Source organism: Chiloscyllium plagiosum, chromosome 31 (assembly GCF_004010195.1).
Source record: "Chiloscyllium plagiosum isolate BGI_BamShark_2017 chromosome 31, ASM401019v2, whole genome shotgun sequence".
NCBI lineage: Eukaryota > Metazoa > Chordata > Chondrichthyes > Orectolobiformes > Hemiscylliidae > Chiloscyllium > Chiloscyllium plagiosum.
This window is the reverse complement of record NC_057740.1, coordinates 1,665,147-1,689,486: the sequence shown is the minus strand read 5'-3', so window position 1 is coordinate 1,689,486 and position 24,340 is coordinate 1,665,147. Positions and strand designations below refer to the sequence as shown.

Genomic DNA, 24,340 nt, shown 5'->3' with positions numbered 1-24,340 from the left:
AGTCTTTTCCCTGGGATTTGGGAGTCCAGAACTAGAGGGCATAGGTTTAGGGTGAGAGGGGAAAGATATAAAAGAGACCTAAGGGGCAACACTTTCATGCAGAGGGTGGTACGTGTATGGAATGAGCTGCCAGAGGATGTGGTAGAGGCTGGTACAATTGCAACATTTAAAAGGCATCTGGATGGGTATATGAACAGAAAGGGTTTGGAGGGATATGGGCCAAGTGCTGACAAATGGGACTAGATTGGGTTGGGATATCTGGTCGGCATGGACAAGTTGGACCGTGTTTCGTTGCTGTACATCTCTGTGACTTTGTAAAAGCCACATACGCACCAGATCCTGAACTACAGCACAACACACAAAGAGAAGTTGCATTAGGACTCTGTTCAAAAGGGCTGCAACACACTGCATTACCTGCAAAGCGAAGAAAAAGAACACCTCCACAAAGTCTTTGCCAAGGATGGATAGCACTACAACTTGATGTGCAGATGCTTAGCAGACAAACAAGACGACAATGCCATGCCATGACCTAACACACTAGCCACGCTACCTTATATTAAAAAATGTCTCTGAAATAACAGCCAGACATCTCCGACTACTTGGATTCATGACACCCCATAAATCAATTACTGCACTCATACAAAATTCACCAGAATAAAAGACCCAGTACCCATCATGTTCAAGACAAATGTAGCCGACAAGATTCCCATGCAGACAACTAACAATTCGCATCCACATACACCAACTATCTACTAAACACCCTGACTAGTTGTCCCTGGTAGCCATACACACAGATGACAAGGACTGCAAATTCAACTGGGAAAACACTACGATAATAGGACAAGCTAAACAGAGGATAGCCAAAGAATTTCTAGAAGCATGGCACTCATCCACAGTCTCCATCAATAAACACATTGACCTAGACCCAGTATACTGACCACTACAATGAACAATTGGAAACAGCAGGAACAAAACCAAATAAATTCCAAAAGGCACAGTACAGCAGCGCTTCACAGGAGGCTCCAAACCACTGAGGGGGTCACCTAGAATGGGGATGAAATGTCTGTGAATCAACTTCACAGCTTGGCGACCATACCCACAAATACATTTGAAAAGATTGTGCAGCCTGACATCTCCTAACACAGCATTTTTAAAATAATTTTTTCACAGCTGTTGCAACTGTGGGAGAAGAATGGTTACTTTGATGAGTCCATTATTCAGCAGTTGCAGAGCCCAGCTCTTGGACTTGGACAGTACCAGGTTAGTAACTTGTGGTACCTGTAGCATCTGCTATTCAAAATGCAAACAACCTACTGCTTATCTTTGGCATAGTTAACATTTAAAATAAGTTTCGATTAGGAAGTCAGCTTATTTTTCAGATGCTTTTTAAGTTAAATCCTATGCTCATCTAAGCAAAAAAGACTCAAATTCACTTCCACCATGTTTTTGGCAGTGTTGCACAGCTCAATCTATTGGGTGGCTGATTTGCAATGCAAAATGATGTGCAGGTTCAGTTCCTGCACTATGAAGGTCATGCCTTCTCAACGTCTCCCCTTGCCTGAGATGTAGCTAGCCTCCTGTCAAATTTACCACCAGTCATTTCTGTCTCTAATGAGAAACAGGCCTCTGTGATTATGGTGACTTTATCTTATCTTGTCTTCAAACCTTGTAAAACAGTCAAGGTGATACAGTAAGCTGTCACCTGTGCTAAACATTAGCTTAGATTAATTAGATGAAAAGATCCATTCTCCTCTCCCTCAAAGGATCCAACTTGAGATAGATTTGCATGATTTTGTCTCCATTCTTAGTAGATGTTGGCTTGTAGCATCAAAGTAATGCAAATTTGGCACTAATTTGGAGACTAAAGCAGGGAATTTGCAATGACGACTTGTGTGATGAATTGAAAATTGAGTGGTAGTTCAGAAAATGGCACAGGTGCCTTTTTCAGGTAATGAGATCCTAGCTTTTGCAAATGACTATGCTGGACTTAGCTTGGGAAATGTGGTATTGCGACTGGTGATGAGTATCAAGTTCCTTTTTAACACAACAGTACTCTTAATAAATTAAAGAGTTAGGATTTAGGACTGCAGCAATAGTGCACCATCTCCCAGCAAAGGAAATAAATGATCAGATTGTCTGATGTTAGTTGACATAAAAGTGCTGTCTAAGTCACAAAGAGAATCCCCCTATTTTCAAATATTGTTGTAGGATCTTATAGATCCACTTAGATAGAAAGGCACGGATAACATCTATGCCAAAAAAATGGCTTTGCCAACAGTGAAGTACCAGCCTAGATTGCGTGTTCAGGTATTTTAACCACCTTCTGACTCGGATCAAATTGTTACCTCTGATGCAAGGATGCCACAATGCATAACTACATAGTAAAATTGTTAGCAATATTTGGAAAGAAACCAGTTGACCAAACCCCTACTGTGAATCTCTTACGGGAATTATCCATTTTATTTCTCAGGAATTTAATTAAATTCAAGATCTTTATGATAAACATGCATTGCTTGATGCCTTGAGCCTATTCTTTATTTTGCCAGCATCTTTGGTTTACACTGATCTCATCTTCTCCATCAACGTTCCTGAATGTAATTTTGTGCTTCTGTATGGTACTTCTTGCAGGCCTCTTTAATCACAGAGTTTGCTGCTGTGGTTCAGCCCATTCAGATGGCATTCCAGCAACAGATCCAGAGCTTGAAAGCCCATCACCAAGAGTTTGTGGACAGTCTCACCAAACATCAACATCAACCACCCCAGCCTCCACCCCAGCCTCAGCCCCAGCCCCAACCCCAGGCACAGCCCCAAACACTGCTGGAACCTGAGGCTCCACCACCACACATCCCAATGCCTCCGAGCCAAGATCTGCCAGCGCTCTCACCAACTGAGACACAAGGTGCAGTAATGAATGAAATGAAACATATGAACTGAAGTGTTAGCACATTGTACATTTGAATTAAAAAAGAAAGATGTGCATATTTACATAATTTTTTTTATTTCCACTGCTATCTTACGTAAAACTCATGTTTACAGAAATCCTGGATTAGGCTGTTGACCTCTAACCTGATGAGATTTGACTTTTCAGGATAAGTAGAGGCTCAAGAGAGGTCCCTCTCAGTGAATGTCTGTGTTTGAAATTCCGATATGGAGCTGTTTTTGAGCATTTTATCTGAGTCAAAGAGTAATCGGAACAAAGTCAGGTTCTTTGCAACACAAGTATCATGAGAGCAAGGTATTATTGCTTCCCTTCATTGATAGTTTAAAAACGTTAGAAGAAATACACTGCAAATTGGAGGGCTCACATTTCACTTCCTCAGCCATTCATGGAAAGGTAATAAGCCTGATTTGATTATTCTACTTACAAGTTCTTGAGAAATTTCTGAACTCCATGATGGAGTTCTACATGGCAAGCTCACTATGTCTAGTCATCATTGGCCTTTCGTGGAAGATGCAGCATGAGAGGCCATTTCCTTCCCACACACAGTGTCCCATAGCCTGTGCACAGTTGGTTGCCATGACTTGCCTTGGAAAGTTAGCCAATTAACAGCAACTTTTGTGTTTTTGTAGAGATTTTTGTAGGATGCTATTGAGAGGAACCACTTTTAAAAATCTTCTGATTATATTACAGATGAGGCCAAGCCCCCACTTTCCCTCCCTGAAAATGTGCCAAGTGGAGGGCAAGAACTCAGTCCAGCAGGACAGCGAGGACCTGGGCAACATGAGCACTCGTCTTCTAAGCCACCATGGTTCGAACGTCCTGCCATGCCACTCTGGGGTCAACAGCAACAGGTACTGGTTTGGGGAATTCTTCCAGGTCTGTGGAGTAATATGTAGCCATTGATGGAGCAAGCAAATGTCAGGAATGAGGGAGCTGCATCAAAATCTCCTATTTAGGAATAATAAATTAGGAAAAATAATTACAGTATCAGTAGAGAAATAAATCAAGCAAACTGATTGTCCCAAAACAGGCTGTCTGTGTCACACAGAGGAGTGTGCAAGAGAACCACCAGAGAGGCAGTCAGCATCACAGAGGAGCGAGTGAGAGGAGCAAGCTGAGACAATTAGCAGCATCACCTAGAAGGGCAGGTGTGACAGAATTCCATGACAGGCAGTCCGTGTCATCTATAGTGTATTGGAGGAAGACCATAAGACAGGCAGTCAGCATCACCGAGAGGAGTGGGTGACAGGAGAATCCTGAGACAGGCAGTGAGCTTAAACTCAAGGAGCAAGTGACAGGAGAATCCTGAGACAGGGAGGGTGACTGTGAAAGGAATTGTCAATAATGATATAGGAAAGGTTGATTAGCTGGTGAATAACAGCCAATAACAGTGTAAATAGCTGGAAATTAGAGAAACATGAAGTTTAAAATATTTTAGGTGATAAAGGTAAATACAATAAGTGGTGAAACACTAGCTAAAGTGTTCAAGGATATTAATTAATTAAGGGAACCAAATAATAACTTATCATACACTAAGGATGGAAGGCTGGTGATGTGGTGCAGCTGCAGAAGGTCAGTGCTTCCAAGCCAGTGTCCTCCAGGACACTGAATGCAGAATATTTAAGTGAACATGTTACACATGTTTGATACTACAGTATCTTTTGCTCATATACTTAAAAGACATTTTCATTTATATAAATTTTAATGTATATTTAAATTATATCCATAAGATGTGCACAATTTTGATCTGTAAATACAGGATTTATATTATTTCCCTCATCTTGTTCTTATTTCACTGGTTAATACTTTCAGCCCTTCCTCCCATGTCATGAACCCCAGTAAATGTTCTTCCACTTCTCCATTTTCTCTGAATCCATTGAAATCTGACTAAGACTGGGGACTCAATGCAACATGGATTTTAGGTGCTTTCCTTCATTCTAACTTGAAGTACATTTAACTGCCAACTAGGAAACCATAAATAATGCTATATTTCTAAATCAGTGACCTATAAAAGGACACAAAGGTCTTACCATGAATGTAAAGTGTCAGCTCATTTATCTCTTGTGCCTGTCAACCAAAGCAGTGCTGCTATTCAAGAATGCTTTCCCATGAATAGGTTCCTCTGTTGGCATCTGTTATATGTGTGTGATTAGATTAGATTAGATTACAGTGTGGAAACAGGCCCTTCGGCCCAACAAGTCCACACCGACCCGCCGAAGCGAAACCCATCCATACCCCTACATTTACCCCTTACCTAACACTACGGGCAATTTTAGTATGGCCAATTCACCTAACCTGCACATCTTTGGACTGTGGGAGGAAACCGGAGCACCCGGAGGAAACCCACGCAGACACGGGGAGAACATGCAAACTCCACACAGTCAGTCGCCTGAGTCGGGAATTGAACCCGGGTCTCTGGCGCTGCGAGGCAGCAGTGCTAACCACTGTGCCACCGTGCCGCCCACTATGCCACTGTGCCGCCCACGCGATGAGAGCAATCTTATGAAACACATGGCCTGGTTGTAATTAAATAACATGTCAAACCTGTGTGTACATGCTGCTCAGGATTTCTAATTAAAGAATGATCATTTTTAAAATAATCTTGCTTTTGACACACTTCCTGCAGGAAATACTGTGTATTCTTGTAAGTGGTACTAGCCTACCATTATCCTTAGTCAGTATTCTGCACTTTCTTAAAGCAGCATTTGAGTATCTGCTTGTGCTTTTTCAGCATTACTTGGTTATATAAAGGTGACAGCTGTCATTTTAATGAATGTTGTAATAACAAAGACCAAGTTAATGGAGGCCTAATGAGGACAGGATCAGGCTTGGCAGTATATTTCTCCCATAATGTGAGTGTGAACAGATTTCAATAACTAACCCTATTTGAAAGAAGTATTTTTAATTACGAACAAATTAGAAATAGAGATTGCTGGGAAAGCTCAGTGGATCTGGCAGCATCTGTGAAGATAAATCTGAGGAAGGGTCACTGGACCCGAAACAGGGCAGCACGGTGGCTCAGTGATTAGCACTGCTGTCTCACAGCGCTAGGGACCCGGGTTCAATTCCTGCCTCAGGCAACTGTCCGTGTGGAGTTTGCACATTCTCTCCATGCCTGCGTGGGTTTCCTCCGGGTGCTCCGGTTTCCTCCCACAGTCCAAAAAGATGTGCAAGTTAGGTGAATTGGCCATGCTAAATTGCCCATAGTGTTAGGTGCATTAGTCAGGGGTAAATGTAGGGGAATGGATCTGGGTGAGTTGCTCTTCGGAGGGTCGGTGTGGACTTGTTGGGCCGAAGGGCCTGTTTCCACATTGTAGGGAATCTAATCATAGATGTTACTAGACTTGCTGAGCTTTTCCAGCAATCTCTATTTTTGCTTATGATTTACAGATTCCACAGTTCTTGCAATTTTTATTTTGTATTTTTAATTATTGCCCATTAATACTGATTGTTAGGTTAGTGCAGTGTTCACTGAGTTGGAGTTTCTCTTTGCCCCTGTTAATGCTTCCATTCACTAGCTGGGCTAGTCAGAGAATGAATGTCTTGGAGTCAAGTTGAGCATGATATAAATTAGCTGTTCAACCCAAACCATTTGTTTGGATGAATTAGTTAAAATTGAGAAAGATCTCTTTATGAATCAGTTCATTTGACATGGACCTCATCATTACCAAGGTGTCACGTATGCCAGCTTTTTAAAAAGGTAAGTCAACAAGTGTTGATAGCTGCAGTTTAAACCATGCTGTCGTAACATTTAATGAATAAATAAATGGTTCTGTGCTGTCAATTCAATGTGCTTTAAATAATGATTCTTGGAGTCTGAGCATGTCTTTCTCTTTTTACCATTGCCAGTTTGACCAGGGGTTTAATGCTCCACACCAAGGACCACCTCATTGCCAACCCTGGAATAACAATCATGAAGGGATGTGGAATGACCAGCGGGAACAAAATTGGAACAACCAACGGGATGCTCCTTGGAATAACCAGCATGAGCCATCCTGGAATAATCAGTTTGAGCCCCCGTGGAACAACCAGCATGAGCCACCCTGGGGAGGGCAGCGGGACCCACCATTCAGAATGCAGAGACCTCCTCACTTTCGCCAGCAGCCCCCATTCCCACCACACCAACAGCACCCACCTTTCAACCAGCCTCCACACCCCCACAACTTTAATCGCATTCCTCCGCGGTTCATGCAGGATGACTTCCCTCCTCGACACCACTTCGATCGTCCCCCATATCCTCCTCACCATTTTGACTATCAACAGGGAGACTTTCCACCAGGTAAATAATTCCCAGCAGCCTGTGCATTGATAGCATTATGTAGTTAAGTTCTTTCTTAACTGTTTTTAACTTTGCATTGTTGTGACTTCAAGCTGATTTCATACACTTATTTTCCATGGAAGTTTCTTCCAAGTGCTTATAGAGAAAGAAAGACTTCCATTAGTGCAGCACTTCTTAACAGTGTTAATGCCCCAAAGCCAAGCTCTCTCAGTATATTTGAAATGTTATCAGAGTTTACATGTAGGAAACATGGAAGGCAACTTGCACAGAACAAGGGTCCCTTAAACTGCAGTGTGATAGCAATTGTCTGTTTTGGTTGTGATAGGGAATAAATGTTACCTAGGACAAAAGGCACATTTCTCCAAACTTCATAATACTGCCATGAAACGTTTTACATCAACGTTAGAAGACAAATTGAACCACTGCTCCATCAGTGTGACCTCCAGTAGTGCACAGTAGAGGGTGTGCTGTGCTGTGTTGTAATGTCAGCCTAGATTTTGCGTACAAGGTTCTGGGGTAGGACTTGAGTACGCAATCCTGATTCAGAAGCTGAGTGTTACCAGTGAGCCAAAACCAATACTTCACCACTGTGATACAGCACCAGTGGGAGAGATCAGACCCTTGCCTTGACTGATAGTTTTTTTTCTTGGCCCTGACTTACCAACCCTGGAGCACTTTTTTGTGCTGAGCCTGTAAAGTCTGTAGGAATAACAGTGATGCTAAGTTCTTTACATTCCTGACTAAGGGGGAGATTTATAACTGACTGAAGGCAGATAGGAAAGTCAGGTGAAATCTGTTGAATGCTTCACCTAGTGAAACATAACTTTGGTTTAGTTGGGTAGAATAGCCTTTTTCATTCATGGTTGTGAACTGCATATGTAATTCAGAATCAAATCTGGTTATATTTTCCCATGTTTGAGCAAAATTGTGAATTTGTATGCATCAGTCACATCTCCTATCTGTCAAACAAATCATTTGCAATTTCAATTTATTGCTAAATGCAAGATTTGCATTAATGTTCCTTTTATAAACTACAGTTTATTAATTTTCTAATAAATAGTTGTCTTAAATTCCTTTGTGATTTGACACGTATAGGTCAGGTGTAATAGTATTGTGTTATATATAAGCCTGAAACATTAATACAACTAAGAAACAGAACCAGGTATTGAACTTTGGCTGAAATGCCTCTTCAATGTTAATATTCCAGATATGGGCCCTCCTCATCATCCTCCACACCGAATGCCTCCGCCAGGAATGGGAGAACCCCCTCCATGGGGTGGGCCCCAACACCCAGATTTTGCTGGTCCCCCTCCAGGTTTTAATGGACAGCCACCCCATATCAGACGGCAAGGGCCCCCTCCACCACAGATCAGCCCAGATGATCCTAGCCTGGTGCCCAACGTACCATATTTCGATCTCCCGGCAGGATTAATGGCACCACTGGTGAAGGTAAGCTTCCAATATTGCTCGGTCTGCCTGTATCAGGATTGACTTGCATTCTGTGTGTCATTTTGTAACATGAGAAGGCACCAAAACTGCTTCATAGGCTCCTGATCAAAAGCTGATGTGCAACCATTAAGGTACAGGTAACTAAATGTTAGGTCATAGAAGTAGGTTTGAAACAGGGCCTTAAAGCAGCAGTGAGAGATAAACTCAGATGTTTGGCAAAGAAATTCCAGAGTTTAGGATCTGTGGTTGAACAAATGACCACCAATTCTCTGCCAAAGGGAGTGGGATGTATAGGTGACAGATTTTGAAGGTTACAGAAATGGGAGGGTAATACCATAAAATTTATTTACAATGCTAAATCAAAGGTGTTGGTTGCCTGGGAACCAAACTAGATCGGTAAAGAACAACATCGATTTGTGTGTGGATTAACATATGGGCAGCAGAGGTTTAGATGGGTTTAAGTTTAATCAAGAGTGGGTGTTGTAGGCTGGGAGTCCACCTGGAAAGCTGTGGAGTTGATTTTGCAGGTTATGAAAGCACTGATGCCTGTTTCAGTGGTTTGTTGAGCTGAGACAGAGTGAAAATAGCTAATCTTTTACAGAGCTAGCAGGAGACAACTCTAGTGATAGAGGTGATACAAAGTCAGAGCTCAACCCTGAGTAATAAGAATACAATCTGTTCCTTTGTAGATTAGAGCTGAAAATGTGTTGCTGGAAAAGCGCAGCAGGTCAGGCAGCATCCAAGGAACAGGAGAATCGACATTTCGGGCATAAGCCCTTCTTCAGTTCCTTGGATGCTGTTCCTTGGATGCTGCCTGACCTGCTGCGCTTTTCCAGCAACACATTTTCAGCTCTGATCTCCAGCATCTGCAGTCCTCACTTTCTCCTTTGTAGATCATTCAGGCATAGGTTCCAATCAACCCGTCAAGTTTTCATTCGCTCTCTGTAGAGCAGTCCAGTCAGTCTCTTTTTCCCCTGCTCTCTCACTGTAACCAGCCGGTTTATCTCCCTCAAGCACACATCCAGTTTCCTTCAGAAATCGTAAGTCGTTTTCCATCACCTTTGACGATGAGAGTTTCAGGTCATTATAGTCACTATGTTTTAAAAGAAAAGTCCTCCTTCGCCTTCTCTTGCACAGAACTTTACATCAGTTTCATCTACACCTTTGTTCAACCAGTGATAGTGGTTTATGAGGGGGCTAGAATCATCAGCAATTCAACTCAGTTTGGGGGAGGACTGAAGACCAGAACTCCCTATCGTTTAATTGTACAATGGAATCCTTAACATTCACCATCTGAGAGGTCAAATGGAATCTTTGTTTACCGACTCCTCAAAAGATAGTATCTATGAATTATGTGCTTAATTCCTAGGAGTGAGATTTGAATTTGCCTAAATTAGTCAGATTGTGGTGCAAGTAGTGAGATTATAGATATTGACTGGAAGCTGTTAGCTCTGATTCTGAACTATCATTGTCTTTTATCATCAGCACCTGTAGTGTAAAGTACTAACCATTTAGAATGCTTCATCAACAAGTCATTTTTTAAAAAGCTGAATTCAAATGGCTTCATTAGAACTAGTAGCATGATCTATTGTCAGATACTTTTCTCCTGCTAAACACACTCCATAAACCAACTGTTTACCATTACTCATCCTTACTTGCAAACAGCTGGAGGACCATGACTACAAGGCTCTGGAACCTAAAGACATGCGCCTTCCACCTCCAATGCCACCTAATGAGAGGCTTCTTGCTGCAGTTGAGGCATTTTACAGCCCACCATCACATGACAGACCAAGAAACAGGTAGGAGTCGTTGCAAAGACTGTATTGCTGCTTCAATTCTGTCAATGTATGATGAAAATTGTGTGCTATCTACCTAGTTATCAGGCATTGAAAATGTAAGTGACTACATAGCAGTTACACCAGTGAAACAGACTATTCCTCCCAATTACTCCATACTTGAATTTATACTGCAGACAAGTTACATCTAGCTTCCCCTTGAATTCCATCTACATGCAAAACGCTCCTTGATAAATGCAGTAGAAATTGTCTTATATGTATTCTCCCTAGATATTAAACTACACACCTTTCATTCCTTGTTTTCTTTCTAATTAAACTCCTTCATATCCTTAGATCCGCATCATTTCATTCCTTTTGTCTTTTCAGTCCTGAAGAAATGATTTTTTTAATCTTCCTTCAGTATCTTTACTATTTCATCGTGAAAACCAGAACTGTGCGCTGGAACTGTGGTTCAACCATAGTTCTATAGAGTGCATCTACTTTTCAATGCTATTCCTCGAGTTTGGTTTGATTTTTGTTTTACATCTTTATTAATTGATATTGTTGCTTCTAACGATTTGTGTGCTCTAGATCCCTGTAATTTTACAAGAGATTTTTGACCACTTCAGTTTTTCTTTCATAACACAATTCAAATTTATATTAAAACAAATTTGTTAATCTGTGTCTATTTTGGCATTTCTTTATGTACTTGAAATGAAATCATTGCCTGTATATAAGAAAGTAGGACCAATTGGGTAATTCTCTCTCAGAGCCAGTATCGACACAATTGCTCAAATGACCTCATTGTCTGCTGTATGTCATCCTCAAGTTTTGAAATAATACTCCCAAATCTATATCATCGATGTAAATTATGGACAATAATGGTCCGAGTGTGAATCTGTGCTGGCAACAGAATCCTGACAACATACTCTGAAATCTTAACCATGAATCATGTGGTACTTTATTGAAGCCCTCTTGTAAATGCATCTACTTTATTAATTTTGTTTACACTTTTTCGTATTTCTTCAAAACGCTTGAGTTTGGTCAAGCATGGATTTTCCTTTTTGAAATCTGTGTTATATGTTTAGTTTATAGATGTTTACCTATTGCGTCCTGTGGAAAAGATAATGGAATCTGTACTCCCAGTGATATTAAGCAGATTTGCCTAAGTTTCCTGGACTTTTCTCTATCTCCCTTTTAGGAATAGCATTAGCTATCTACCAGTCCTTTTCCTAATTATATTATATGAATGTATTTATATGTAAAAGTGCCTTTGCTTTCTTCAGACTTTTAATAGTTACAAATAGAATGCAATTGAGGCTTTTACCCATTCTACATTTGGCTAATTTATCAAGCTTTCTCTCTCTTTTCCCCAACCTCCCCCGCCTCCACCCCCATATCAAAAATGTCTTTATCTTTTTGTTATCATTATCAATAGATCAAATCTGATTCTACCGTGGTTTTATTCTGCTGACTAGTTGAATTCTAAGTAAAAATCTTAGTAAAACTTGGTTTTTATCGATATCTTACAAATTTAATGCCAGTACCAGGTTCACAATGTATCTCTTTTTTTTTAGCTTCATTTCTGTATCGTTTGATGTTTTTCCTATTGCAACTTGTGTATCTAAAACAGGACGAATGACTCCGTCAGTAACCGCTTCTGATACTTTGATGTGTGCTCTGATAGCATAACTTTAAATTGTCAATTGGAACACTTTCAATGTAGGGGAGAAAGTGAGGTCTGCAGATGCTGGAGATCAGAGCTGAAAATGTGTCGCTGGAAAACATTTCCTGAAGAAGGGCTTATGCCCGAAACGTCGATTCTCCTGTTCCCTGGATGCTGCCTGGCCTGCTGCGCTTTTCCAGCAACACATTTTCAACACTTTCAATGTAGACTGTTTACATTGTAGACTGTTCAAAACTTTAAACATTACCCAGATCCCACAGTCAACTCTCATACATTTCTCAAGTCTTTTATGATTTCATTGTACTGTCTTTATTTTACAATAAATTTACATTGTGGCATTTTCATAAGCTTCAGTGTTTTCTTTAATATAGAATGAAAAATTCTACTGTACTAATGTATGCCTAGCTAGGGTCTTTACAATTACATTGTCACCTTTCCACTTTTGTGTTCAGGGTCTCACTTTTTCTCTTAATGACTTTTGCCAGCTGCAGTCTGCTTTTAAATAGTGTGCATTAGGAAAAAGGAAATTGGATATATACTTGAAATGAAAACATTGCTGGTATATAAGAAAGTAGGACCAATTGGGTAATTCTCTCTCAGAACCAGTATTGACACAATTGCTCAAATGACCTCATTCTTAGCCAAATGATTCTATCATCCATGTAGCGGCAATTCCTCAATCGCCCTGTTCATTCGTTTACTGTTAATGAATTTGATGCTATTTCAATTTTCTGTTCTTTTTCCCAAAGTGTAAGCCACATTCATCCATTTAAACTTCATTAGAGTATGTTTGCCTGTATACTGTTCTGTAGGCAGCTTTCTGCAGATTCTTGCTACATTTACCCATCACTACGCATATGTAAATTAATTTTGTACAAGAAAAAGTGAAAGTCTCTGCTGTTAGTTTCTCTGTTTTAATATGGCAATGATTCACTTGGACTTGTTTCACCTTCATAAATTACGGTTTTCTTGTGCAGTGAAGGTTGGGAGCAGAATGGGCTGTATGAATTTTTCCGAGCCAAAATGCGAGCCCGGAGGAAAAAGGGGCAAGAAAAGAGGAACAGGTGAGTGTTGATTTGGAGAGGAGAGAAATGGGATTAAAATTATAGAAAATTGCATGATCAAACCTGTCTAGTACTTGATTTTATGTTTTTGTTAGCTAACAATGATGGTAGTCATTACCAGTTAATAGATCGGAGTGTGGACAGGCCAAACACCCCTTGAGCCATTCTGTCAGACTGAAGCTGAATGGCAGCTGAATCTTTTCATATCCTTAACTTCATATCCCTTTAACAACTATATAACAATCTTAGACTTCGGAGCACCTCAGACTTGAGGGTTTTCAGAAAATGATTCCAAATTTCAAATACTTTGCATAAACAAAGTGCTTCCAGATTTCCCTTCCAAATTGCTCAGGTCTAAACTCAGTTTCATGTTTACTTGATCCAGATTACCCACTCGAGGAGCTAATCAAATCTGTGATTAATCCTTTTAAACTTTTTCAGCATCTAAGTTTGATTATCTCTCAATTTTCTAATTCAAGGAAATATTAGGTAAATTCCAGCAAATTGGCCTCATAATTTAACCTTCTGCATCATTCTGATAAGTCTGTACTTAACACACTTTATTCAGTGTGAGTACACAAAACTGAGTGCAATAATTCAGATACAGCCTGGCCAATTCTCTCTAAAGCTGAGGCATGACTCTGTTTTCAAGGCCCCCACTTTAACTAATGAACTGATGTTTGCAATTTTCCAATCCAAAAGTGCAATTTCTGAATCTAATGGGCATCTAGGGGTGGCTCAGAAGCAGCAGTGGTAACTACACAGCATCAGGGACCCATGTTCAATTCCATCCTCAGGTGACTGTGTTTGTATTTTCTCCCCATATTTGGATGGTTTCCTCTGAATGCTGTGGTTTCTTCCCATATCCAAAGATGTTCAAGCTAGGTGGATTGGCCATGCTAAATTGTCCATAGTGTCCAGGGATATGCAAGTTATGTAGATTAGGCCTGGGAAATGCAGGGATAGGGTAGGGGCTATGGGCCTGGATGGAGTGCTCTTCAGAAGGTCACTGTGGACTCAGTGGGCCAAATGGCTAACTTCCACACTCTATGGATTGTATGATTTTCTGATTTGGAGAATGACTGAAGTTTCTGCCATTTATTATTATAAAGGGGCTTTTCCTTTCAAAACGTAGTTGTTCCAAGCAATAGATTCATCTTTTGAATAGTAACCATATTTAGCTGAAAGAATTTGCAGATTTGGTATGTTCCTAGCTGCAAAGGAAATGAGTTGGTCTCAGTACAGAGAACCATATAACCAAGGAGTCCACAATATCATTATCCCAAAAATAATACAGTTCATCACTCTCTGCTGTCTTGTCTCAGTAAGTAATTAGGCAAGTAATGACAACAACATTCATTGCTGGGGTAACAGGATGTTGTTCATATGCTTGATCTTCTAAAACGTTTTATGACATAGAAAATAGGTACAGGAGTAGGCCATTTGGCTCTTTGAGCCTGTGACACCATTCAATATGATCATAGCTGATTATGAAATCTCAGTATCCCATTCCCGCTTTCTCTCCATACCCCTTGATTCCTTTAGCCACAAGAGCCATGTACAGTTACCTCTTGAATATATCTAATGAATTGGCCCCAGCAGCCTTCTGTGGTAGGGAATTCCACAGGTTCACACTGAGTGAAGAAATTCTTCCTCATCGTGATCCTGAATAGCTTGCCCCTTTTAGACTGTGATCCCAGGTTCTGGGCTTCCCCCAACATCAGGAACATTCTTCCCGCATCTAGCCTGTCCAGTCCAATCATGATTTAAATGTTTCTGAGATTCCCCCCTCATTCTCCTAAATTCCAATGAGTACCAGCCCAGTCATTCCAATCTTTCTTCATATGTCAGTCCTGCCATCCCAGGAATCAGTCTGGTAAATCTTTGGACTCCCTCAATAGCTGGAATATCTTTCTTTAGACCAGGAGACCAAACCTGCACAAAATACTCAAGGTGTGGCCTCACCAAGCATTGTATAACTGCAACAAGACATCCCTACTTCAATATTCGAATCTTGTCACTATGAAGGCCAGCGTGCCATTAGCTTTCCTCACTGCCTGCTGCACCTACTTGCCAACCTTCAGCGACTGTTTCACCATGGCACCCAACGTCTCATTACACCTCACCTTTTCCTAAATTGATACCATTCAGATAATAATCTGCCTTTCTTTTTTTGCCACCACAGTGGATAACCTCCCATTTATCCACATTATGTAGCATTTGCCCATGCAGCCAGCCTGTCCAAGTCACCCTGCAGCCTCTTAGCATCCTCCTCACAGCACAAACTGACTCCCAGCTTAGTGTTGTCTGCAAATTTGGAGATATTGCATTCAATTTCTTTGTCCAAATCATTAATGTATATTGTGACCCTTGACTGTAAAATCCCTGAAATATCTAGAATTTTGTCTTTCTTTTAAATTCCAGTTGTGGGAATGCATCAAAGTTTGTGTTAGAAAAATACATAGTTGTGTATAATTATGAAATGTGAAACTGCATGTGTGAACAATTTATTGATTGATAATGTAACCTGTAATCCAATTTGCCCAACAATCTTGATACAGGGGGGGTCCAAGCACATCTACACCTGGAACTATGAAACCAGGACCTCGTTTGGAGCCCCATGAGGCCAGTAGTGGAGTCAAAACGGAAAAGCGGTTAGTGCGGACATTATACACTGTCTTGGCATCTTCTGTATGTTTTTCAGGTTTGAGCAGGAGATTTAGATAGATGATTTTACATAGCATTTGCGAGACTTTGGTATTCACTGCCAGATGTAATGATTAAAGCAAAGACAATGTCAACATTTAAGAATAAATTGGCCAAGTTGTGTAAAAACTGCCATGACAAAAATGAGGTAGAGGGTCTATGATTTTGGGTTTGGGGACTTTTGCTCATCGTGAAGGTTAGTATCAACATAGGCTGGTTGGTTAAACTGCCTCCTCTGTGCTGATTCTGTGATAGATTACAGTATCTATAAAAAGAACTAATGACATCTAATGGCAGAATATTCATGCTGTTTCGTCTTTGCTTCTATTTTTCCATTATTTTTCTCATCTTCCCTCTTGCTCTCTCAGTATTGAATCCTTGACTGGGATCATTCTTCTATACGTGACATATACCCTCCAGTATCTCAGCAGAATATTTCATTTCAAGCATGAGCTGTCGTCAACCAGTGTCAATGATTGCACTTCGATCTGATGTTAGCAGAAGGCAATCAGGAGTAAAGAGCAGTGACTCTTATACATCTCCACTCGGAATATCCTTCACTCGAGAATCAGCTAAATCTACTTAGATTATAGCCAGAGCCAGGAGCTTCCTGCTTTGTGGAATATAGCCATTCACTATTCATTTAGTTTTCAAAAAAAAGTAAATTATCCCATTTTGAGGTGTTAATGAGTTGCCTGATGCCAGCTGACCACTGCACCCTTGGATGCACTAAGTTTTGTGAAATTTTCCAAACAAAAACTAGCTCCAAACACATACTAAGGAGATGGTGAACGTTACTTTAGAATTATACTCTTTAGACACCCCCACCGCCCGTGGAGTAAGAAGGAAATTTGCCACAAATCTATCAGGTATCTATAAAGAGATATGTTGTGAGAATTGCAGCAGCAAAATGAGTGTTGCCTTACTTGAGGAACCTGATGGAACATTATGCAGAACACCATCTGCAGGTTCCCCTCCAAGCCTCTACCATCCTGACTTGGAAATATGCTGCCATGTTGTTGGGTCAAAATCTTGCAATTCCTTCCCTAAGGACATTGTGGGTCTACATACAGCACATGGACTTCAGTGGTTCGAGAAGGCAGCTCACCACCAACAATCTTCTCAAGGACAAGTAGGGGATAGGCAATAAATGTTGGCCCAGCCAGTGACATCCATGTTCCATGAGTGAATTAAAAACAAAAACTAAGTCTTTTTGTGTCTCTGGTGATTTTCTTTTTGTTTCCCTGTGTTTAACCAATGCTCTCAAGGCCACATTTAGTCTCTAATCTAATTGATCTAAGAAAGTGATGGTCTGTTTACTTCCCTAAATCACTGGAGTCCTTGTTGTAGAATTTCTGTAGTGATATTAGGTTATGTAATCCATATTGGCTCAGTGACAATGGGAGAACAATATAGATGTCTGAGTCAGGTGGGTGTGTGACATGGTGATAGGGTTCCCCATATATAAATCTAAATACAGTGTGTGATATGGAATGATTGAATGCATTTCAATTCACATTTACAAAAATGTCGATTGTAGTTTGACTGTCTTACTCTTGCTGAGTGAGGTGCTGGAGATGAAAATTGTTGAAAAAAATTCTGTAGAAGAAAAATAAAATAAAGCAATATCTAATCCAGCCATTTGTCCACAGCGGGCGATCAAAATCCCGAAGTCGGTCACGGAGCAGGCGTTCATCCTCTGGTTCAAGCTCAAGGTCTTCACGGTCCTCCCGCTCTTATTCCAGATCAAGGTCGCGGTCTCGATCCCGTTCACGTTCTCGTTCATATTCCGGTTCACATTCTAGGTAAGAAAACAAACCATACTGCTTAACTGCAGATGTGTTAATCAGGTTTTCCAGTATGTCCTGAGTTTTCTCCACTGAGATGGTTTTGCCCCGATCAATATTATTTTGTTTTCTGTTTTTGAAGTCTTAACTCACATATTGCTGTGACCCGCTTGAAATTTAAGATTTGAGTAACCAAGGTCTTTTCCCCAGGGTAGGGGAGCTCAAAACTATAGGAACTAGAATTTAAGGTGAGAGAGTAAAGATTTAAGAGGGACCGGAGGGGCAACGTTTTCCACACACAGGGTAGTGCTTATGTGGAATGAGCTGCCAGAGGAAGTGACAAAGGTTGGTACAATTACAACATTTAAAAGACACTTGGACAGGTACATGGATAGGGAAGATTTAGAGGGATATGGGCCAGAAGCAAGCAAATAAGGCCAATTCAGTTCAATTGAGCCGTCCATTATCACCTGATGAAGGACCGTCGCTCCTAAAGCTAGTGTGCTTCCAATTAAACCTGTTGGACTATAACCTGGTGTTGTGTGATTTTTAACTTTATACACCCCAGTCCAACACCGACATCTCCAAATCAGGGCCAGTTCAGTTCAGGAAAACTGGTTGGCATGGGCAAATTAGGCCAAAGGGCTTGTTTCCGTGATGAATGATTCTGAATCTGTGACTCTTAAAATCTCCATAATATTATCTTCAGTCATAGCAGGTCAAGGTCATCTCAGAGCAGGTCTCGCTCACGCTCTCGCTCACGTTCACGATCCTTTTCACCAGGAAAGAGGAGAGTATCAAGGTCACGGAGCCAGACTCCACCGTAAGTTCATGTAAATTAGCATGTTACCCATTACAAGATGTTGCTGTGGTATAGGATAAATGTAAATGATTGGTAGGGAATGTGCTTTGAAGACCCATTGTGAATTTAATATAAATTGTAAGTCTTTATTACAATATTTCCCTTTCTGGGTCCAGACTTAATGTAGCAGAAAAGCTCAATGGCAAATTTATTTACCTTAGCCATATTGTGATGTTGAAAGTTTGAGGCATGGCGTTTGCTTCTCAAGAACACTTATGGTATTGGATGATTATCTATTTGGGAGTCTACTTATGAAATAAGTAAGGATTTAGATAGTGACTGCAACCTAGCTGAGTAAGTGCTATATTCTGAAAGAACAGAATAACTTGCCTTCATGATCTCGGGAGAAAGCACTTCCCAGGCAATTAAGCACTTCTGAGTGTGGTGTCTATTGTAGTGTAGGAAATTGGCCGTGACCAGCAGACCTGGGAACAGATTGTTAGCTTCTTTACTGTACAGAAAAGATTGTGTGCGCATCTATCTTATCCCTTCAAAGACTCCATTCTGCACCAAAACAAGGTTAGCATGGTTCTGAAATTCATTCCAGTTGTTATAATGGAAGAAATACAGATATTTTGGGTTTATGTTGGCTTTTTTCATCCTTGGGGTTAAACTTTATTTTGCTTTTATTGGAGGCATACTTCAAAACTAAATATTATCTTGATCTGGCAGCTGTAGGTTTTCAGTGTTGAAGCTAGAATTTTCACCCCAGGAATGTCCTCATTCTTTGCAGTGGATTTTCATTATTTTGATAACACAAAGTTTCTTACTGATTTAATGTCAAGCTTATATTAAAATAGTAATCTAAGCCACCAGAAACTGCATAATGAACCACAAGACATTGAGAAAACATTCTTTATTAGGAAGCTCTTGCTTGATTTGTTAAAGAGCAGAATTTAGACCAGATTGAAAGTTGGATGAGAAGTCATAACTGGTGGCACGGACCTTTCCAAGCTCCCTTGGAATAGTTTGGAAATGAGACATCAGGACCAGTATTCAGGTGGGAGGCAGCTCTCCCCCAGCCTTGGGGTCAAATTCATTTACCAACTTATCTAAATTAAATTGAACAACTGGTTTTGGAGGAGGCAATTATTCCTGAAGGGAAGTTTTTGGTGTGAAGTGTTACTGTGGTGATCAGGTTCTCCTGAAAAGAACTCCCGAGATCGAGGTGTATTGTGGAGAAATGGCATTGTACCCAGAGAGGGAGAGAAGATCATTTTGTTGGCCTTCAGTCTGTCTCCAGGTCTCAACGGGATGAGAGGAAAAGGAGGGAGGGAAAGAGAGACACAAAATGTACAGAGATTAAGAAACCTACAGAACCAAGAGAATCTGAGAGTTTCAGGAGGAGAAAGAAAGAAAAGGTTGGCAAGAGATTTTTTTTTCCTTTATTTGTTCACGGGATATGGGTATCGCTGGCTAGACCAGCATTTGTTGCCCATCCCTAATGGCCCTTGAAGGGTGAATGTGATCCACACAAAGTGAGACAGAGGGGGTAAAAGGCAAAAATAAATTGGAGACAGACAGTGAAAGGAAAAAAAAATTTCCTTTTGTCTCATCTGTATTTCTAAAATAAACTAACACCACTCATTTCCGAGCTTAATGAGAGGTCAAGATTCTTGCATGTCTCTGCCTCCCTGAAATGTGAGTTTGCTGCTGACATTTCCTGAGGTGTATGTAACGGTGAATGACAACAGTGGACTTTAGCTCACTCCTAGTGGAGCCAACCAGTGACAAAGTGGACTCCTGCAATAATTTTTGCAGAATAAAAATTGATAAGTGTTCAGCTTTTACTGGTTTTCATGTGTTAAAGAAGGGTGGCTTTCACATCGACCTGCAGATCTTAGCCAAATTGTAGATCCTCTGGTTACATCCGTGAGCCTGAATGGCTTCATGTTCTGCAGCCCTATTTTGTCCAGGTAGCTGCTTCTGTTTTGGTACATCTGCCTCTTAAACTGCTTTATATTTGTCCAGTCGCATAACTATGTTCTAATCACAATCTCAGACTAAAACTCCTCTCTCTAATATTCCCAAATAATTGAGGTGACTGTTTTAAAACATTTATATTTGTTCAATTCCCAGCCGACATCATCTCTGATGTAGTTTGAGGCACTTGCCTTCTGATATGAGTCTTGCTGCAATTTTATTTATCATTAATCACCTTGAGCCAGTTTTTTTTTCCCCTTAATTAGTGGCTTGTACCCAATTTTTATTTGTTGTCACTCCTCCACTGTTGTAAGATCACCTGCGTCATCAGCAAAGCTCAGCACAGTTGAGGTTGTGCATTGGTGTTTTCCAGACCTTGGCAACTCTCAAATGACATCAGCCTTTTCTCCAAAAATTGGTCAACATAAGATAGGCATCTGATCCTAGATCTAAAATTACTGCAGAATCCAGCTGTTTGCTGTTCTGTTTCACAAAAGCAAAAGGTCCTTGCAAATTGTTCCAGCTGTTGCTCAAGGATTGCCTGTGGGAATCTCTGCTTTAGGATTAACTTATTGACATCTGTTTTTCTTTAGTTCCACAACAGGACTTGGAGGTGGTCCTGTCACCCTCACTCCTGATCAGAGACTAGGGGAAGAAAACAAAGGACACCAGCTGTTAATGAAGATGGGTATGGTTGCTTTTTCTGCTTCTAGTCATGTTTTTCAAAGTAATTCTATTTAAGGTACTTGGTGTGTCATGTTATTTCCTCTAAGCCATACGGGTGGCTGGGGATTTTTACCAAAATAATTAGTTTGGCAGGATAGTGTTACAAAGCAAAACATTGGTCTTGCATTGTAGTTTGTATTTAATGAAGCTTTTGTAATTTATAATTGAGTGGTTTTGAAGTTGCTTTTGCTTAGTGGATGCACAAGACTCAACAGTGGTAACACCCTGGGATGTTCAAGTCTTATGTCATCATAGCTGACGTAGGTACAACTGAAATAGCAATGTCGTACAGCAATGCCAATGTGAAATTTTTTTAAAACCATTTTGGATAATTGAGAGAGACTTAAAGCCAATGTCTGGTTGAGTTAGCTAATTTAACAGATTTAACCAGAGAAATGCAAATAGTCAAACTCACTGAGCAAGAAATACTAACACCAGTGTTAATTCAAGGCTTCAGAATGTGATATCTAGAGTTCCTGTGATACCATGTGGACTCCCACTGACTGTGTATTTAGTAGAAAATCATTTTGCTTGTGTTGGTTTGTTCTAGGCTGGAGTGGGTCAGGAGGACTTGGGGCAAAGGAACAGGGCATTCAAGACCCAATCAAAGGAGGAGAGATTCGTGATAAGTGGGACCAGTATAAGGGAGTGGGTGTTCCACTTGACGACCCCTATGAGAATTATCGAAGAAATAAGAGTTACTCTTTCATAGCTCGCATGAAAGCAAGAGATGAAAGTAAGTTGCGTGAATTAATCCAATCTGGGTATGTCACTCCAAGTTGACACTTATGCTGCTTTATAATTAGAGTTGTACCTCTTGATGTACAGGATCTGATCATTGATAGTGAAAGTTTGCAAATGCATCGAATAAGTAGAGCTTGGAGCTCTCTTTTGAGCTGGGCAAACAGCTTTTTTTTTTAAAGCTAAAAGTGCTGTAGCTGTCACTTCTGCTGTTGAATTACTTGGTCCCTGGTGTACACTAGAGAACTAAACACCTGTGCTATGGAAACAGTTTCCCATAACCTGTTCGTTTTTATCTATCCATTACGCAGATTTTACCCATTCATTTTACATACATGATTATCAAATTATTACAAATATCATGATACATCTTATAATAAACAGGATTCAAAACCTATCTTTGCTGACATCCTTCCATTTATAAAGAATCATCACCTAAACTTACAACATCCCATGTAGTCTTAGATGTCCAATTTTATGTACTTCAGTACTTTAACTTCAATAACCCGATGCCAGGATGTTTCATGCAGCTTTATTGCAGAACATGTGTCAAAACTTTGAATTAAAGTTTTCAATTGGTAGTAACCCGGTGTATGTTTTTGCTGTTCTGTGCCATACCAACCCTGTGATGGACCATGTTTGGAACCTGTTCTTCATTGCATCTTCTGTGTGCATTCCAAAGACTGAGTCCTTCTCACAAGCATGTCATGTCTGAACATTTAGTCCCAAAATCATACAGCATTTGGTGCCTCATGCAAGGCATTTCTATCCTTCCAAGTTCTCTCGCCTAACATCAGAGTTTTTTTGATTAGAATCACTTTGAATGTTCCCAACATGTCAGGTAGTGACAGGCTACTAATAAGAGACGAAAAAAACCACCAATGTTACACTTACTTTTATTTCAAATTTGAACTCCTCTCAAATGTGAACTATTAAGCTAAACCTTTACTTTTCCCAAGTGATTGAACAGCAGCTCAAAGCAATGTGTCCTCATATTGTAAACAAACGATGTCTCACCTCAATGGTTTTTATGTAACTCCCAGGGCTCCCCTATCCTTTAGTCCTGATGTGTTAAATTGTTGCTTCAGTCATGGCTTCGGGGAGGTTTGTTGGTAACTGTTATGTTACAGAACAGGAACATGACATATTTAGTAAAGTTAACTGTCATATTCAGGGCAATGGAAATATCCAAGATGCAGCTTGAATGCATTAATCATTTCTCCAAATATAAGTTCTTCCATCATGGTTAACAAATAATTAAAGTATTAGAATATTTGTTTTGCTTTTTAATATTTTTCTGTTTATTGCAGTGAAGAAAGAAATACAGGAGCAGCCACCCCCAGAGTGAAGCATGCTTAAGATGATGAAGTTGTGTTTGTTCTGCTTCAGATGGTGACATCACTCCCATAATCCAATAATAAGGACTTAGAAACCCAAGCTACTTCCTGCTGGACTGATCAATCAAAGGGGGGGGCCTCAAAGCCGAGTATTTCAGGGCTGGGACATGAGCAGAGGATTAAATCCCTCTTGAATCTTCATGTAGATTGAATATACTGTAATTTCATTTTCACATGGGGTATCTGCTTATACAATGATGTGTTTTTCCCAGTGTATTTTTTTTTAGGTGAAGCAGTGCAAAGTTGTAGGCATCAATGATAGGATGAGAATTTTTATACTGACAAATTGTAAATGTTTGTGTTGGCCTAAATTGGACATTTTGACTGTCTCCTCTCTTGTGTAGTAAGGAAAGAATCTGAAGTCTTGAAGTATTTTCACTTGCCCTTTTATGTTTGGTTATTGAGAGATGTGCCTGGATTGTTAACACACTCTTGTTTGATCAGTCACTAGACTAGACCTAATGTGAACTTTTGTGAACCATTTTAACCTGTTCATCTGAACTGCAGGAGTAAAGTTTCTCAATCAGTAATTCTTTAATTAAATGCATTCTGTTTATTGTGGCCATCTCCAATTTGGTCAGCAGTGTTCCTGTCACTCCACATTCTACTCATGTAGACAACAACAACTTGTAGTTATTGATCGCCTTTAAAATTATGAAACATTCAAGGTATTTCACTGGTGTGATATAAAGGAAAATTTGATGCTGAGCCTCATGAGATGAAATGACAAAACTAAAAAATTGGACAAAGGTGTAGCTTTTGAGGAGGAGGGAGTGTTAGAGACATAAAGAGACTTAGCAAGGGGATTGCAAAACTTAATGCTCAGGCATCTGAAAGCTTAGCTGCTAACACAATCCAGATGAGCAACACGTTTTTCAACACAATACTGTGCGATCAGTGTTCTGACTCTTGTATTACCCTAGCATTGATTTGAGTAGATGCCTCTCGTAATGATTATACCCACATTCCTCTCTACTGTCTCATTTTCACCCATGAATGTGTG

The 24,340-nt window shown here is 40.2% G+C and overlaps 1 protein-coding gene across 3 annotated transcripts in view; it reads left to right on the top strand.

The window, feature by feature from the left end:
* The window catches only part of LOC122565133 (calcium homeostasis endoplasmic reticulum protein), a 67,751-nt gene extending 43,876 nt beyond the window's left edge, over window positions 1–23,875 (top strand). The window contains exons 7-20 of one of the 3 annotated variants that reach the window (XM_043720794.1): window positions 1,171–1,260; window positions 2,629–2,899; window positions 3,632–3,792; window positions 6,791–7,220; window positions 8,428–8,669; window positions 10,335–10,468; window positions 13,109–13,195; window positions 15,757–15,849; window positions 17,554–17,706; window positions 18,398–18,511; window positions 19,783–19,911; window positions 21,067–21,161; window positions 21,750–21,935; window positions 23,251–23,875. In XM_043720794.1, the coding sequence (XP_043576729.1) occupies window positions 1,171–1,260; window positions 2,629–2,899; window positions 3,632–3,792; window positions 6,791–7,220; window positions 8,428–8,669; window positions 10,335–10,468; window positions 13,109–13,195; window positions 15,757–15,849; window positions 17,554–17,706; window positions 18,398–18,511; window positions 19,783–19,911; window positions 21,067–21,161; window positions 21,750–21,935; window positions 23,251–23,288 (2,223 nt within the window). In that variant the 3' untranslated portion in view covers window positions 23,289–23,875. Of the gene's footprint in view, window positions 1–1,170; window positions 1,261–2,628; window positions 2,900–3,631; window positions 3,793–6,790; window positions 7,221–8,427; window positions 8,670–10,334; window positions 10,469–13,108; window positions 13,196–15,756; window positions 15,850–17,553; window positions 17,707–18,397; window positions 18,512–19,782; window positions 19,912–21,066; window positions 21,162–21,749; window positions 21,936–23,247 lie in introns of all 3 variants that reach the window. The other 2 variants (XM_043720792.1, XM_043720795.1) reach the window with 2 other exon arrangements.
* Window positions 23,876–24,340: the final 465 nt, after the last annotated feature.